This window comes from Silurus meridionalis, chromosome 24 (genome assembly GCF_014805685.1).
Source record: "Silurus meridionalis isolate SWU-2019-XX chromosome 24, ASM1480568v1, whole genome shotgun sequence".
In the NCBI taxonomy this organism is placed as follows: domain Eukaryota; kingdom Metazoa; phylum Chordata; class Actinopteri; order Siluriformes; family Siluridae; genus Silurus; species Silurus meridionalis.
In genome coordinates, this window is record NC_060907.1 from 16,632,661 (window position 1) to 16,649,959 (window position 17,299).

The 17,299-nt window shown below is 37.1% G+C and overlaps 1 protein-coding gene across 1 annotated transcript; it reads right to left on the bottom strand.

Moving 5' to 3' along the window:
• Window positions 1-2,472: 2,472 nt before the first annotated feature.
• Window positions 2,473-4,683, bottom strand: LOC124378295 (cyclic nucleotide-gated channel cone photoreceptor subunit alpha). The gene has a single exon (XM_046837882.1). It carries the CDS (start codon window positions 4,379-4,381, stop codon window positions 3,020-3,022), a length of 1,362 nt encoding a protein of 453 aa, XP_046693838.1. The 5' UTR covers window positions 4,382-4,683; the 3' UTR covers window positions 2,473-3,019.
• Window positions 4,684-17,299: the final 12,616 nt, after the last annotated feature.

Consider the following 17,299-nt stretch of genomic DNA (forward strand, 5'->3'; position numbering starts at 1 on the left):
AGAGACCAAGTTACTGAGAACAAGTTTAAACAGGCCCTGTATGTGATTCAGCAATTCTGCTAAATGTAATGCTGAATTGTTCATACAAAATCACTAATTAATCCCCCTAACAACTCAAAACAAGAAAAAGTACTATCTTTGCTATATCGTATCTAAAATGCAGAGATTTTTAATTGTTAAATATACAATTTCTTTACATATTCCAGCTTGTAAAATAGCTGGGGTCAGAGCACAATTACAGGCAGTGTTGCACTAGTTACTGAGAAATAGTAACTAGTTACAGTTACTCGTTACTTCATTCAAAAAGTAACTTAGTTACTTTGTTGATTACTTACACCAAAAAGTAATGCGTGACTGTTAAAAGTAACTTTTTAGTTACTTTTTTAAAGAACCTTCTTCATTGTTTCCATTAATGCCCTATGGTCTATACAAACACAAAACTGACTTAAACACAAAGTCATTTTTAAACACTATTTTATTTAAGTCAGACCAGCACAAACTGAATATATCACAAGGATTTCTGAAATAAATAACAAAACAAGCTGAATAATATATTCAGATTCTAAACAAAATGGTGTGCAAAGTTTCTGGGATTCATCTGGTTGACACCAAAGGTCCATTTATTGTTGAGTGTATCATATGTTCACAGATGATGACTCTAGTGTAAATCTGTTCATGGTGATTGTAGTCCTGAGCCATTGCAGCAGTCTGTTTTTATGCATTTCAGCCCAAATTCATCTTTGTTCATGAGTTTAACCCTCCATAGTAACCTGAGGGATCTTTAGACTATTCACCTAAAACCATCCTCAGCAACAAAACCCTCCAGGAGAGAAGAAATGAATAAAGGCAGATTACTGTTCCACATAAAAGTGTATATTTACCTTAACATATACAGTTGTGACATTTAACAGACACCTTTGTCCAGAGCGACGTACAAAAGTGCTTTGAGTCTCTATCAATGAATAAATCTACACTGGTACACTAGATTACAATTTAAAGTAAATCAGACTACAACTCTGTTAATTTATTTATTTTTTCCTTCACTAAACAAATCAAACTTGAAAAGTGTTACTTTTAGTGTTTTTAGAAGAGGAAGGTCTTTAACTGTCGCTGGAAGATATTTGTGAATATGACTGAAGAAATTTTGAAATAACAGTTTATTTTACAGTTTTATATTTTTGGAAGGAATCTTCAGTGCCAGTGCTTTGTAACCATCAGAGATAAATGTGTCTCTTTCTGTATTCTAACCATGTCTGAAGGTCTAGAGGATAATAAGCATTGATTTATATCTCTAACTTAATAAGCTGCTTTTGCTTGGCTAACCTCTATAGAAAGAAATGGCTGATCAGGAAACAACTGTTTCCTGCAAGTAAGAACAGATTTTTGTAGATGTTCAACAGCATTTTATATAACTATAAAAGGTAATTCTTTAGAAATAATACAATTTATATTTTTAAAATCAATGGTTATGGTTTGGAAAATTGATGTGGTTCAAGAAAAATAAAACACATACATACATACATACATACATACATACATCATACATACATCATACAAACATTTTTTTATGATAGCCTGCTCCATGTTTTTTCCTTAGTTTTGCAGAAGGCACTACAATTTGATATAAAATATACATTTGTCAATTCTGATTTTCAACATATTTGCATACTCACGTTGTCAAGTACTATAGGCTATAATATTGCACTTAGGGCTGTCAAAATTAACACGTTATTTAGTGGTCTGTTTGAGCAATTGTATTAAAAATGTAAAGAAATATCTGTGTGGAAAAGTTCAGTTTGGTGTCCCGATGATTTACGTAATTTAAAGCACCAATATTACTTTAAAACATTCAGCTTCCTCAGCAAGGCAGTTGTGTGTTTGGGGTCGTTATGTTGGAAATCTGCCGTTCGGTCCAGTTTCTGAAGGGAGGGCATCATGTTCTGCTTCAGAATGTCACAGTACATGTTGGAATCCATGTTTCCCTGAATGAACTGCAGGTCCACAGTACCAGCAGCATTCATGCAGCCCCGAACCATGATGCTACCACCACCATGCTTGTAGGCAGGACACAATTTTCTTGGTCTTCCCCACTGGGGTTTCGCCACACATGCTGGACACCATCTGAGCCAAACAAGTTTAATCTTAGTCTCATCAACCACAGGACATGGTTCCAGTAATCCATGCTCTTGGACATGTTGTCTTCAGCAAACTGCTTGCAGTCTTTGCCATGAGGTACCATGTTGAACATCCAGTGGTCAGTATGAGAGAATTGTACTTAAAGCACCAAATTTTAACTGCTCTAATACAAGATACATACATTTGTATTGTCCTGTCAAGAAGACAAAAACATCTGGCTTTACATGGTTACATGATGTATAGCTGATTTTTCTGGTATCAGTTCTTTACTTCACTATTTAGTTTTTGGACAAAGTTTTACTTTCACTTATTTAATTTTTCTCCATTTTGCAGAAATTGAACTGGACCTTGTTTATAAAACATTCGCCACCGAAATTATTGGAACAAACAAACACCCTTGTGTCAACTGCGTCCAAGGTTCACATAAACCTGGGTTCTCTGGGTAACTAAACAAGGTTCTCTTTCCCTCACATCCAAACACACTTCTTTGAAGACATTTTTATCCAGCAGGTACACAACAGAATGAAGCACTGTGATGGGTGTGTTCTTGCTCTTGTTCTGGTTGCTGTGTGTGTGTGTGTGTGTATGCCCTTCTGGAAGAAGTGTCCATACAAGGAATTCAAAGTATGAAGAGTCATACTAAAGAAAAAAACGTCTGGTTTTACAAATTCAGAAGAAGTGTATTTAGCCCAGAAATACTCTAAATACATTCAAAACATTTTTGGAAACTTTGGCCATGTTTAGCATGAGAATCCAAATCTGTTAATCAGAAGGCATAAAATTGTATTAGACACCAACTTATATTATTATAAGTATAATATTACAATATTTATGCTTTATTGGATTATTGCTCTTTCCTATTCTTTTGCACTTCAAGATCCAATCATATTACTTTCACTCTGGCCTCTATATTGATGATCTTTTGCTTGATTCTACCCTGGCTGTTTGCACACTCTGCTGAAATGTGTGTTAATTTGGCTTGCATCATCTCTATCTTAGTTTCCATTGTGGTCACCTTGCCTTCCAGGTCTTTTTCATCTACCTGGTTGGCCGCTGTCTCATCAATCAAGCCATCCTTCAGCAATATGGCCCGACCTTTTTCTTCCAGAACAGTCTTGGCTTCAGGGTATTCAATCAGAGCCTCCATGAGATCGTCTTTTGAGAGGGCGAAGAGGTCTGAGTAACCAACACTACGAATGTTTGCAGTCCGACGATTCCCAGCTTTACTGCCCTTGATGCCCAAGATACTGATCTCACCAAAATAGGCACCCTCACTCAGTACTACAAACTGTGTTATTCCATCGTCTGCTACCACAGCAAGGTTACCTTTTTTGATAATATACATTTCACGACCAATGTCACCCTTCTTGCAGATATAGTCTCCAGGACTAAAGATCTGTGGCTGAAGCTTGAGCACTAGCTCGACAAGCAGTCCTGCCTCACAATCCTGAAATATTCGCACCTTCCTCAGTGTTTCCAAATGCACACTGATGGCAATCTCTGCCCTTAATTTATCTGGAAGGTATTTAAGAACACCCTTGTCATCCGAGGTCTTGTCTTCTGTCCAGAGGTAGTCAAACCACTTGACGACACGAGTCTCTAGATCCTTGCTGACCTTACGGAACTGCATGTATTGTTTAATGGAGTCAATTTTGGATTGAAATAAAGCACGTGAAGCATTCATGTTGGCGATCATAGCACCAACATTACTAACAATTGTGGCAAAAATGAGCACACCTATGAGGAAATCAACAACAACAAACAAATACTCGACATCCCTAACAGGTGGCGGAGTTTCCCCAATAGTGGTTAGGATGACTGTGGACCAGTAGAGGCAATAAGTATATTTCATTGACAGGCGGCCATACTTAGGATCACTAATGTTAGGGTAGACCCATTCATCAGACCCAAAGCCAAGTGTTTTGGAGATAGCATAAAAAATGCAGGCATTCCAATGAATGATTATTAAAATATAGAGTACAATGTTGCTGATTCTAAATATATTAGGAAGGTTGGTCCTTGTCTCAGTTCGGTAAAAAAACTCAAAAAGACGAGGCATTTTAAAAAGCCGATTGAACCTCAGTGCTGGACTATTAATTCCAAAATGCAACATCAATAAATCTGTTGGTAGCATGCTTATTAGGTCATATTTGAATTGGGGTGTTTTTTTGTAATGGTCCCACAGCTTCTTTATATTGTTTACCAGCAAGCCTTGTTCCAGAAAACCTGGCAAAACATATACCATCAATATTCATTAACAAATAATGTATGCAACAGTTTATATTTCTATATAAGAGTACATTCATGAATTAAATGCACATATATTCTATTATATATGTAATTCACCTGTTCTGGATCTTATAAAAGTGTCAATGTAGTAGATAACATCTGAAGTGTAGTCCAGTATGATCCACAGGATGGTGTAATCTTTTTGGACCTCATTAAAACAGGATCTAAAATATAAAGATATTTCAAAACAATATATCAGAATATAAATTTCATACTGTTAATCATATGGCAGGAAATAAATGTTAGAATTTGAAAAAATATTACCAAATTTTTTTTTTTTATACAAAACATTCAACCAAAAGCATTTTTAATACATCATTGGTAAATGTACTTTCCTAGTGTACTCAGAGACTAAATACAAACCCGATTCCAAAAAAGTTGGGATACCGTATGAATTGTGAATAAAAAAGGAATGCAAAAATTTACAAATCTCATTAAATTATATTTTATTTACAATAGAATATAGATAACATATCAAATGTTGAAAGTGAGACATTTTGAAATGTCATGCCAAATATTGGCTCATTTTGGATTTCATGAGAGCTACACATTCATTCAAAACCATACTGGATGAGCGTAATCTTCGCGTCCTTAGACGGCACTGCATCATTTACAGGAATGCTACTGTAATGGAAATCACAACATGGGCTCAGGAACAATTCCAGAAAACATCGTCGGTGAACACAATCCAATGTGCCATTCGTTACCGGCTAAAACTCTATAGGTCAAAAAAAGAAGCCATATTCAAACATGATCCGGAAGTGCAGGCGTTTTCTCTGGGCCAAGACTGTGGCAAAGTGGAAAACTGTTCTGTGGTCAGACAATAAAAAATTTTAAAAAGTTATTTTTGGAAAACGCCATGTCATCCGGACTAAAGAGGATAAGGACAACCCAAGTTGTTATCAAAGATCAGTTCAGAAGCCTGCATCTCTGATGGTATGGGGTTGCATGATCCAAGTTCTAGAACAACATATGCTCCCATCCAGACGTCGTCTCTTTCAGGGAAGACCTTGCATTTTCCAACATGACAATGCCAGACCACAGACTGCATCAATTACAACATCATGGGAGCATAGAAGAAGGATCCGGGTACTGAAATGGCCAGCCTGCAGTCCAGATCTTTCACCCATAGAAAACATTTGGCGCATCATAAAGAGGAAGATGTGACAAAGAAGACCTAAGACAGCTGAGCAACTAGAAGCCTGTATTAGACAAGAATGGGACAACATTTATATTCCAAGCAACTTGTCTCCTCAGTCCTTTGCAGACTGTTATAAAAAGAAGAGGGGACGCCACACAGTGGTAAACATGGCCTTGTCCCAACTTTTTTGAGATGTGTTGATACCATGAAATTTAAAATCAACTTATTTATCCCTTAAAATGATACATTTTCTCAGTTTAAACATTTGATATGTCATCTATGTTGTATTCTGAATAAAATATTGAAATTTGAAACTTCCACATCATTGCATTCTGTTTTTATTCACAATTTATACAGTGTCCTAATTTTTTTGGATTCGGGTTTGTACAAATGTTTGAATGATTTTAATAAATAAACATAAGAACATAAAAAAACTCTGTGAAATATAGTAATTAGGCTACTAAAAACAATGAAAAAAAAGTACAAAGAGCACTTAAGGACTATTTACACAAATTGAAATTGTTTTGTTACTGAATGAGGAGTTACTACACAGTGCATCTAGTATAACTCAGTTTCAGTTTAACTGAAATACTTTTCCCATGTACTTTTTGGGACAGTTTGAGACATAAGTCTGAATAATGCATATTCAAGTTTTTAAAAGTACAGACAGCAAAAGTCTGTGGCTGGAAGGCAGTTGGTCTCTGTCATACAGAGAGTGATGTTGTGCTGATGGAAATAGTGGTGAGAGAACCCATTAAATTAAAAAAAAAAAAGCAGGGCTTCTTCCAACAGTGAGGTTTTTGGAAAAATACAGTTACTGAAACAAAAGCTTGAGCGTGGCAAGATCTTGCCATAAAGATACACATAAACATTCCTAAAAGAGCAAGGGCGAGATCTAGCCCCATTAACAAAACATAATAGAGGGACACTTTCTTCAGCTAAACAGACCATTAAGTAGTGGACTTTGTTGCTTTATCAGGGTTCCATTGACATCCAATTATCCATTCAACAACTGCTGTTCTGGGATCATTAATCCCCCACAGACATCTGTGCATTGACTAAACAGAAACAGAATCAGGTTTATTGGCCAAGTGTGTTGAAACACACACAAGGAATTTGGTTCCAGCCATTAGTGACTCTCAAAAGTACAGACATAAATAACACTATACATTTAGCTTGGACTATACAAAACAAAACAGACAAGACAAGACAAAATAGACTATAGTCTTGTATAGTCTTTTGTCTTGTACGAGACAATTCAGACAATGGGAGACAATATAGACAGTATGACTATTAAATAGTCAGTGATCAGTGATGTACGTAAAGTGTAAGAGTTTCTGTGTCCAGAGAGTGAAGGGTTAGAAGTGACTTTTCCTGCCTGGTTTCTGGTTCTTGTATGGTACAAGTCCTGGAGAGTGGGCAGGGGAGCACCAATTTTTTTTTTCTGCTGCTTTAAGTGTGTGTTGCAGTCAATTTCTGTCCTGTGCACATCTGGAGGTGATGTCATTCCGTACATAGAGCTGAGTGCAATCTTTTGCTTTTACATACCCAAACACTTGACCAATACATCCATCTCTGATACCCTATTCATCCTCTTTAGCTTTCTAGTTTAGTGATTTAGAGTAGCCCAGCACTGAGAAGTTCACACCAAGTAAGGAATCTGTACAAATGTCAAAGTACAGAGAATATAAAGAGAATATGGTAATATATGTCTCTCAACAGGAAATAGAATATTTTTTTTATTATTTTGCTCCTGTTTGATAATAAAGGCAGATGTTCAGCACCATCTGCATTAGTCTCCAGACAGGGGCTGCATTTTAAATAGGGAGAGCATTAAGGTTGAATCAGATCTGTATGCTTATATTTTATCTGATGTTTTGAAAGTGAATCTGCCTGTGAGGGAAAGTGCTGACCTTCGTTATACTGTTCCTCTGTGTATTCTTGAAACAACCTGTTTGGGATTGACTGGTATTGTGTCAGGCAGCTTGCATCTATTTGACTAGTGGATCTACAGCTGAATAAAAAACTAATGTTTTAGCTAAAATAAAGTCAACCTTCCTTTTCAATATCAGCACCTCCATTAATACTGTTATTTTTTTGTTCCTGTCTTCGATTTCATCTGGATGTCAGTGAAATAAAAGTGTGGCCCAAGCTAGATCAGCAGTTGCATTAGCTGTGCTTGAGCTCATTCTGTCCCAGTAGTGTGAAGCAGAAAATCTGGTTGTTTGGGAGGATGCTAACAGTTTACTCACTGGAGCAGAGAATATCGGAGAGAAGCTGTTGAATGACTACATTATTATAATGTGTTCTTCTGACATTAAAGAACAATACCAGTTTGAAGCTCTGCTTAAACTGTGTAGTCTTTTGAAACAAGCAACCACTTGTACTGTCATCTGTTGAAATGAGAGATGTGATGAGATATAACAGTTAGATCACCTTTTTTCTTTACAATTTTTATGTTGACCTACGTAAAACATGTGCCAAATGTGTGGATCATGAAAGAGAAATTCATACCGTCACAGGTATCATTAGCCAACAGGGTACCGGTGGAAATTAGACTACGGTTGGCCGAAGAAGGAGAAGGAGAGGAGGAAGACATCTACAGATACGGCAGGGAAAGGAGAAGTGGAGGAGAGTGGAGGTTATGGTTGGTACTTTAAATGTTGGTACTATGACTGGTAAAGGGAGAGAGGTAGCTGATACGATGGAGAGGAAAAGGTAGATATGTTGTGTGTTTAGAAGACAAAGTGGAAAGGGAGTAAGACCAGGAACATTGGAGGTGGGTTGTGTGGATGGAAAGAGAAATGGTGCAGGGTGATTCTGAAGGAAGAGTACAGTAAGAGTGTAGTGGAGGTGAAGAGAGTTTCTGATAGGGTGATGCACGAGAAGTTGGATTTTGAAGGGGTGATGATGAATGTCATCAGTGCTTATGCGCCACAAAAGGGTCGTGAGATAGAGGAGAAAGAAAAATTCTGGAGTGAGTTGGATGAAGTGGTAGAAGGGGTACCTAGGAATGAAAGATTGGTAATTGGGGCAGATTTAAATGGGCACGTAGGTGAAGGAAACAGAGGTGATGAGGAGGTGATGGGTAGGTATGGCCTTAGGGAGAGGAATGTGGAAGCGCAGAAAAAGGATAGAAATGGATGGAAATGGCAGTGGTGAACACTTATTTTAAAAAGAAGGAGCATCATAGGGTGACATAGGTCTATGTAGGAAATGCAACCTAAAGGAGATTGGAGCTGTACATATGAGATGCTGTATAAGAAGTTGAACACTAAGGAAGGAGAAAAGGATTTGTACCGATTGGCCAGGCAGAGGGACTGAGCTGGAAATGATGTGCTGCAAGTTAGAACAGTGAAGGATGGAGATGGAAATGTGGTGACTAATGAGGAGAGTGTGTTGATAAGATAGAGGGAGTATTTTGAGCAGCTGATAAACAAGGAAAATTAGAGAGAATGTTGGATGGTGTGGAGATGGTGATGCAGGAAGTAAATAGGATTAGTAAGGAGAATGTGCGAGCAGCGATTAAGAGGATGAAGAGAAGAAAGTTGGTTGAACCAGATGACATACTGGTAGAAGCATGGAGATGTTTAGGAGAGATTGCAATGGACTTTGTAACAAGATTGTTTAACAGGATTTTGGAAGGTGAGAGGATGCCTGATGAATAGAGAAGGAGTTTGCTGGTACCGATCATTAAGAATAAGGGAGATGTGCAGACCTGCAGTAACTACAGGGGAATAATGTTGATCAGTCACACCATGAAGTTATGGGAAAGAGTAGTGGAAGCCAGGCTGAGAGAAGATTTTTGTTTGCAGTGGTGATGGACAGGTTGACGGACGAGGTCAGACAGGAGTCTCCCTGGACTATGATGTTTGCGGATGATATTGTTATTTGTGGTGAGAGTAGTGAGCAGGTTGAGAAGAGCCTGGAGAGGTGGAGGTATGCGCTGGAGAGAAGGGGAATGAAAGTCAGTAGGAGTAAGACAGAGTACATGTGTGTGAATGAGAGGGAGTGCAGTGGAGTGGTGCAGTTGCAGGAAGAAGAGGAGGAGAAGGTGGAGGAGTTCAGGTACCTGGGATCAACAGTGCAAATTAATGGAGAGTGTGTTGGAGAAGTGAAGAAAAGAGTGCAGGCAGGGTGGAGTGGGTGAAGAACAGTGGCAGGAGTGATTTGCGATAGAAGAGTATCTGCAAGAGTGAAAGGTACAGTTTATAGGACTGTGGTGAGACCTGCGATGTTGTATGGTTTAGAGACAGTGGCATTGAGTAAAAGACAGGAGGTGGAGCTGGAGGTGAAGATGTTGAGGTTTTCGTTGGGAGTGACGACGATGGACAGGATTGGACAGGTTTATTAGAGGGACAACGCATGTAGGACATTTTGGATACAAGGTGAGGAAGGCGAGATTAAGATTGTTTGATGTGCAGAGGGGGGGCATGGGGTATATCGGTAGAAGAATGCTGAGGATGGAGCCACCAGGAAGGAGAAAAAGGGGAAGGCAAAGAAGGAGGTTTATGGATGTGGTTAGGGAAGACATGCAGGTAGTTGGGTTGAAAGAGGCAGATGTAGAGGACAGAGTAGTATGGAGATGGATAATCTGTGTGGCGACCCTTCATGGACGAAGCCAAAAGAAGAAGAAGAGGATGTTGACCTAAGTTAATGCCACTCTTGGAATATGCTAACATTAAAATATGTTTATTTATTACATATACAGTTTAGCTCAAATCCCAGCTTGTCAGGATGATAGGTTTAGAGTTCAAGGTCAGACCTGATACAATGCCTTCTGAGCAGTGCTGGATAAGGGCCTTGCTCAAGGACCTAACAGTGTCAACTTGACAATACTAGGCTTGAACCTTCTAATATTTTGGTCAGTAACCAGAAGTCTTAGCCATTCGGGGACCCCATAACTTGTTAATTGTTCATGTTAATACACAGAAAACTAGGTTCACAACTCAGTATTAGGTTCCTCTCAGTATTAATGTAAATGTAAAGGAAAAATTTAATGTATGTGAAATATATAAATAGAAGGCTATATGTCTTTATAAAAACAAAAAGCTTTAATGACATTTATATTATAGCTTTAACAGAACGTTTTCAGACTCAGACTGCTCAGAGCTCTAGCATTCATTCAGATACTAAATCTATAATAGTTGTACATTTAATTATAGCTTGTTAATTGAAGGCAGTTGGAAAATATTTTTTATGAATTTGTAGATATAAAGTTAATGATTAATTATTTGCATTTGTTAGTTCTTTTTATAGGTCTAGATATGTTTCTGTCATCTAAGTGAAATTGAGCTAGCTATTGAGCAGCTTACTCGCCAAACACTACAATTTGTCAACTTGATTTAAATATTAGTGATTAGACATTATTATATGCAGTGTTTCTAAACCCAGCAATGGTAGTTGTTTGTGTGTAGCAAGAAAGGTACTTGTGTTGGTTTTTAATTCACCTGGTCACAATCATAATCAGATTGTAGAAAGCAGGAACTGCCACAACGATAAGCCAGTAATAATATAAGTCTGTAGCAGGGTGCATTATCCAGGAAACATTTCTGAAAGAAAATTACATTTAGCTGTCACAATCTATCTAGTGCAATATGATATTAGATGTTTTTACACAATGTTAAAATATGACATTTTTGTTTGTCTGAACACATCCACTAACTACTTACATTTTATTCTTTTTCTCCTGCTTGTCTTTGTCATCTTTCTGGTCATCTTTCTGCTTATTTAATTCATCTTGCTTGTTATCGTTCATGAGCTCCTTGTCACACTTTTTACTTCATAAAAGTATGCCATATGATAATTAGAAGATCATTATGCACTTTGTATTATATACATATTCAATCATTTCAAATACATTTTTATTACTTACTAGTCTACGTTGTTGCAATTGTTCATATTTAGTGTAGCAGGTGTCTATTTACAGGTATTCTTGACGAATGCTGTATAGCAGGGAGTATCAAAAAAATCTTTAGTAAGTTTATCTTAAAAAGACTTTAGTAAGGTCCATATGTGACACCAGAAAAACTTAACTAACATATGTCTATTACTTTTTTTTAAAACTAGTATGCTACATATTGTGTGCTTAGTGGAAGCAAGTACTTATTATCCCCTATTATTAAACCTGATAGATAGATAAAGACCTGATTATTTTAATAATTCTAATATAAATGATACCGCATGAATGTATTATTTGGTAGAAAAAACATACCAATCAAGAGACTCAGTGAATTCTATTATTAGATTCTCAGTAATGATACACTCTTAGTTCTTATCTCTCAGCATAACATAAGAACCACAGTACCGATATTACACCAATAAGAATTCACAAAAGTCTGGACCTGATATTAAAAAAGTCTGTATATAAATTTTAATCATTTTAGTTAAGCCTCAGTTAGTCTGTTATTAAACAGTTCTTGGTAAAACCATAAAGCTTATTCATTTGACACCAACTTATCCGTTTTATCCTTCAAATAACATTTTTTAAAGATAATAATATACATAATAGACAGACATAGATGATACTTTACCCAAGAATTGAATGTCCTTTGCTTTGATTACACTGTCTTATATCTGTTTTATTAAATGTACACTTAAATCCCACCCCAACCCTTCTGAAGTATATAATGGGGCACTGTAGCTCTATTTTTTTGAAATTATATTATTATAACTGCATAATAAAATTTACAAAAAGATAGTAGCAGCTTGATGGCAAAGATATAACACAAGCAACATACATAAAATAAGACTAGAATCATTGTAACTTACAAGCTACAACCATCATAACAAAGAAACCTCCAAAAACAAGGAAAACAGGAAAAAGGAATATCAGTAAAACAAGGCTTCAGCCCCAACTTGGCAGCTTAAACCACACCTTGCATGGTGTTTACAAAACACAAACCATGTGGCAAACTTCTGAAATATTCAGAAACCTGGACTTGTTGGACCATCATTGAATAAAATAGATTGAATGAGTTTTCCTAATCAGTGGTTCTAACGAGCAAAGAATCGAAGAACTGCATGACTGGAGAAAAGATAACATCTCCTTACCAGCAACCAGTCTAGCAACAGCTCATGTCAGAAAAACTCTCGTCTGACTCAACCCATCAAAGGCGGCACAGAGCATGTACCAGTCAGCTGTTAATGTCATTTTAGACATCTTGCTAAGATAAATTATTATTCCTGCATAATTTAGGGCCACAACTATGATCTCAGTACTGATGCAGTCAGCCATATTTCATTCTGATGACTACTTTATTGCAGTTCTCACACATCTTAATTGTTAATTTAAAGTACTGTGAGATATACAAAGACCATATTTATAACTCACAACACTGGACTCCTTCCACTGAACGAGGCAACCTAAAGTGTAGAAAGGAGTACAGTAAATGTATACTAAACTAAACTTACAATAAAGTACATTATAATAATCCCATGCTTCTAAAGGGAAAACAGAAAATTCAGTACCTAGGACAGCTCCAATTGCACTGTAATTGCGATAAAAACAGTGGTGCTTGTGTTCAGATCTGCCATCACTGCAAACTGTTTAAGGCCACAATTATTCTTTTGCCGATTTCAGTGTCCAGCCTCATTACTGTCCCATTACACTTAAACCCGATATCATGAAGTGCTTTGAGCTGCTACCCCCTTTACTGGACTTGCTGGAGTCAACTTTGCAAAAAACTTTACCCGTTCCCTCAACTCCAGCTCCATTACCAGGAAAGCCCAGCAGCACTTTGACTTCCTAAAAAACTCAAAGGAATGTACAGCTTCCACCACCCATTCTTTACACAGTCTCTACACATAGACTAGCAACAGCATTCTAAGAAGCTGCATTACTGCCTGGTTTGGGAATTACATCATCCCAGATTGCAAGATCCTTAGGACATTAGAGATCACTGGGGTCTTTCTTGCCTTCATCATTAACATTTGCACCACATGCTGCATCCACAAAGACACCAGCATTATGGCTGACCAGACACAGACCTCAGACACCTCTTCACCCTCCTGCCATCTGGAAAAAGCCACTGTAGCATTCAGGTCCTCACTTCCAGACTGTGTAACAATGTGTAATAATAATTATTATTGTGGATGGTTTAATGTAGCATTATATAATTTCCTTATTTTAAAGGCTTTTTTACAGACACTTAGGCAATTATAAATATCATATATAAATTTGTGGGTTCTTATTTAGAACCTAACTAACAGCAAGTTGTGGATTATCTTAAATTTTGCAGGAATGTGCAGTGGGACCGAATGTTCAGGAACATTAGAAATAACATTTAAACTATGTTTTCATTAACAAATTTTATAACATGTTTTAAAACAAATTTTTGTATTAAAGTGACATAATGTCTACATGAATTCACCAAGGTACCATAAGGGCTGTAAGGGTGCATCCAAAATTCACAGATTTTTGGGGGGACGACTATATATATATATATATAAATGTTCACTTGCTGCCTAATAAATCCCACCCACTAGCAGGTGCCACGATAAGGAGATAATCGCTGTTATTCACAAACTGGTCCTTAATTAAAACATTCAATCGTGATTAATCGCATAATTGTCATGAGTTAACTTGTGATTAATCGCAACTAAATCACAGATTTGATCTGTTTTAAGTTGTAATTTTAGGCTCTTTTTCAATTATAGGCCAATAATCACACCTCCCTTTTATCTCCGAGATTTTAGAAAAGGTTGTAGCACAGCAGTTCTACTCAAACCTCAGGAATAACATTTTTGAAATGTGTCAGTCAGGATTTTGGCCTCATCATAACACAGAGACGGCGTTCTAGAACTGGTAAATTACCTGTTATTGGCCTTTAATCAGGTTTGCGTCAACCTTAGTGCAGCTTTTGACACTATTGATCATAATTTTCTCTTTGCTAGACTAGAGAATGTTGAATGAAGGGAACAGCTATTTGACTGTTCGCTGTCAGTTTGTTGATGTAAACGGTGAGTTCTCCACACTCTCTGAAGTAAAGGATCTGTCTTAGGCCCACTACTTTTCTCTTTATATATGCTGCCTCTCTGTAAAATTATATGTAAACAAGGTATTTGCTTCCATTGCTATGCTGATTCAATTTCAATTCAATTCATTTTTATTTGTATAGTGCTTTTAACAATAAACATTGTCTCAAAGCAGCTTTAGTACGTAAGTATCTAAGTAAGTTTGTCCCTGATGAGTAAGCCGGTGGCGACTGTGGCAAGGAAAAACTCCCCGAGATGGCATAAGGAAGAAACTTTGAGAGGAACCAGACTCAAGAGGAAACCCATCCTCATTCGGGTTGCACCAAATGTCCATTTATTGCAGATATACGATGTTGCGGGGTGCAGTGATGATGATGAAGAAGTGAAAAGTAGTCCTGAATCAATGTAGGAGACTGTTGACATTAACTACAGTCCAATCCATCCTCAAAGCTCCCGTTCTTACTCCGGAATTTCATGGAACCACTCAAGGCGTTGATGAGAAAGCGTCCCAAGCTTGATGATACACAGTTGTATGATTTAGCAGTCACATAAAAGAGATCAGCTTAACAATGTTGATGAGTGTGTAAAGGACATAAGACAGTGGATGCTTAATAAATTCCTTCTGCTCCACTTAGATAAGATCATGTTTTTTTACTAGGTCCACATGCAGCTAGAAGTAAACTTTCTGATTACGTAGCATCTCTGGATGGTGTTTCTGTTTCTGTTTGTACAATTTAAGACCTTGGTGTGATTATTAACCCTAGTTTTTTCTTTGAGTCTCACGTGAATAATATCACCAGGATCGCCTTCTTTCACCTTAGAAATATTGCTAAAATGAGAAATATGATGTCATTACAGGATGCAGAAAATCTTTTTATGCTTTTGTTACATCTAGATTAGACTACTGTAAGGCTTTACTGTCTGGGTGTGCGAGTAAGTGCATAAATAAGCTTCAGTTAGTTCAGAATGCAGCAGCAAGAGTCCTCACTAGATCTAGAAAATATGAGCACATCACTCCTGTTTTAATCAGTCTACACTGCTCCCAATCAAATCTCACACTGATTATAAAATACTACTACTGACGTATAAAGCACTTAAAGCTGCACCGCAGTATCTGAGTGAACTTCTGTACCAGTATGATCCTCCAAGCCTACTTAGATCAAAAGGTGCAGGCTATTTGTTTGTACCTCAAATAATGAAAACTACAGCAGGGGGCAGATCTTTCTCTTATAAAGCCCCACAGTTATGGAACAGCCTTCCAATCAGTGTTTGGGACTCAGACAGCATACAAATATCAGTGTTCCCCTGAGTCACAAACAGTCTCAGTGTTCAAGTCGAGGTTGAAAACATATTTATTTAGTCAAGTCTTTTATCAGTAGATTTTTTCTTAGGTAAAGGCTCAGATCTGGAGGGAGCATGGATATCGAGTGTTTGGTGAACTGGTATATTTGTATGCTGTCGTCCCCTCATATTCACACGTTCACTCATGTTTGTTGACGGTGGTGTGGTGGGTCGCCTCTTATTCCAGAGATCCCTCATGTCTGTATTACATTCTCCCTTTCTCCCTTTTATTTCTGCTTCCATAGCGAGTTTTGCTGGAGTCCAAACTGCACATTAACTTTCATACAACAATAAGGACACATAATAATCCACATCCTTCTCTTCCTGTCCCCCTCCTCTCTCTCTCTCTCTCTCTCTCTCTCTCTCTCTCTCTCTCTCTCGTTCTCTCTCTTTCTCTGTGGTGAGTTAACATGCTCCTGAGGTACCAGTGACCACTGTTCCTGCCCCAGCCTGCCTCTGGATGGTGTTCTCTTCTATTGGAGGCCACTCTGTGTAGCTGGGGATGGTTTTACATCAACAGCCTGGGGATCCATTAAATGATGGAGTAAGAACAGGAGCTTTGATGATCTTGATTTGGATTTGGACTGTAATTAAAAATAAGTTGCATTTGATCACCATCACTGCACACCTCAACTTTATTTAGCTGTAATAAATGGACATTCTGTGCCATCTAGATAAGGTTCCCCTTTTGAGGTTCCTTTTAAGGATTATTTCTTCTCAGGAAGTTCACCACCAGCTCATTCATCAGGGACAAACTTACACTTATAAAGCTGCTTTGAGACAATGTTCATTGTTAAAAATCTATAAAAAGAAAAACGAATTGAATTGAATTAATGAAATTAATACTTTCAAAACATTTTTATTTAACATGGGAATGGACAAACATGGATGCTTTATGCAAATGATTATTATTAGTAAAACCATAATTAACATAGAGCATGAAGAGCAAATGTTCTTGTAAATGTTTAAAAGTAATTATGGTGTTTTAAATTCTGTACATTTTTAGGACATCAAAAGCAACTTTTAGTATGTTTCCACACGGACAATTTTAATTGCCGGATGTGTGCGCCATGGCGGATTTTGGTGCTTGATTTCAGACTTGGCGCATCGGTAAAAGAAAATTTGAAAATCATTTTCCAGTGGATTTATATCTGATTAAACAAAGGATGTATTGAATAAATGTGTGTTGCGATGAAGGTTTTCACCTCTTTAATATTCTTTTATTTATAAATTTAATAAAAATAGTAAAACAGAAATATTATATGTATTATTTGAGCATTAATAAAATTTGTGTTAAAAATTGTTAAAAATTTATTTGCATTAACATGTTTATTTTGACAGCCCTAATATACTGTGTGTGTATATATATAAAAAAATTATTTGTATGCCAGCTTCTGATTGTTATTTTCAAAGGAA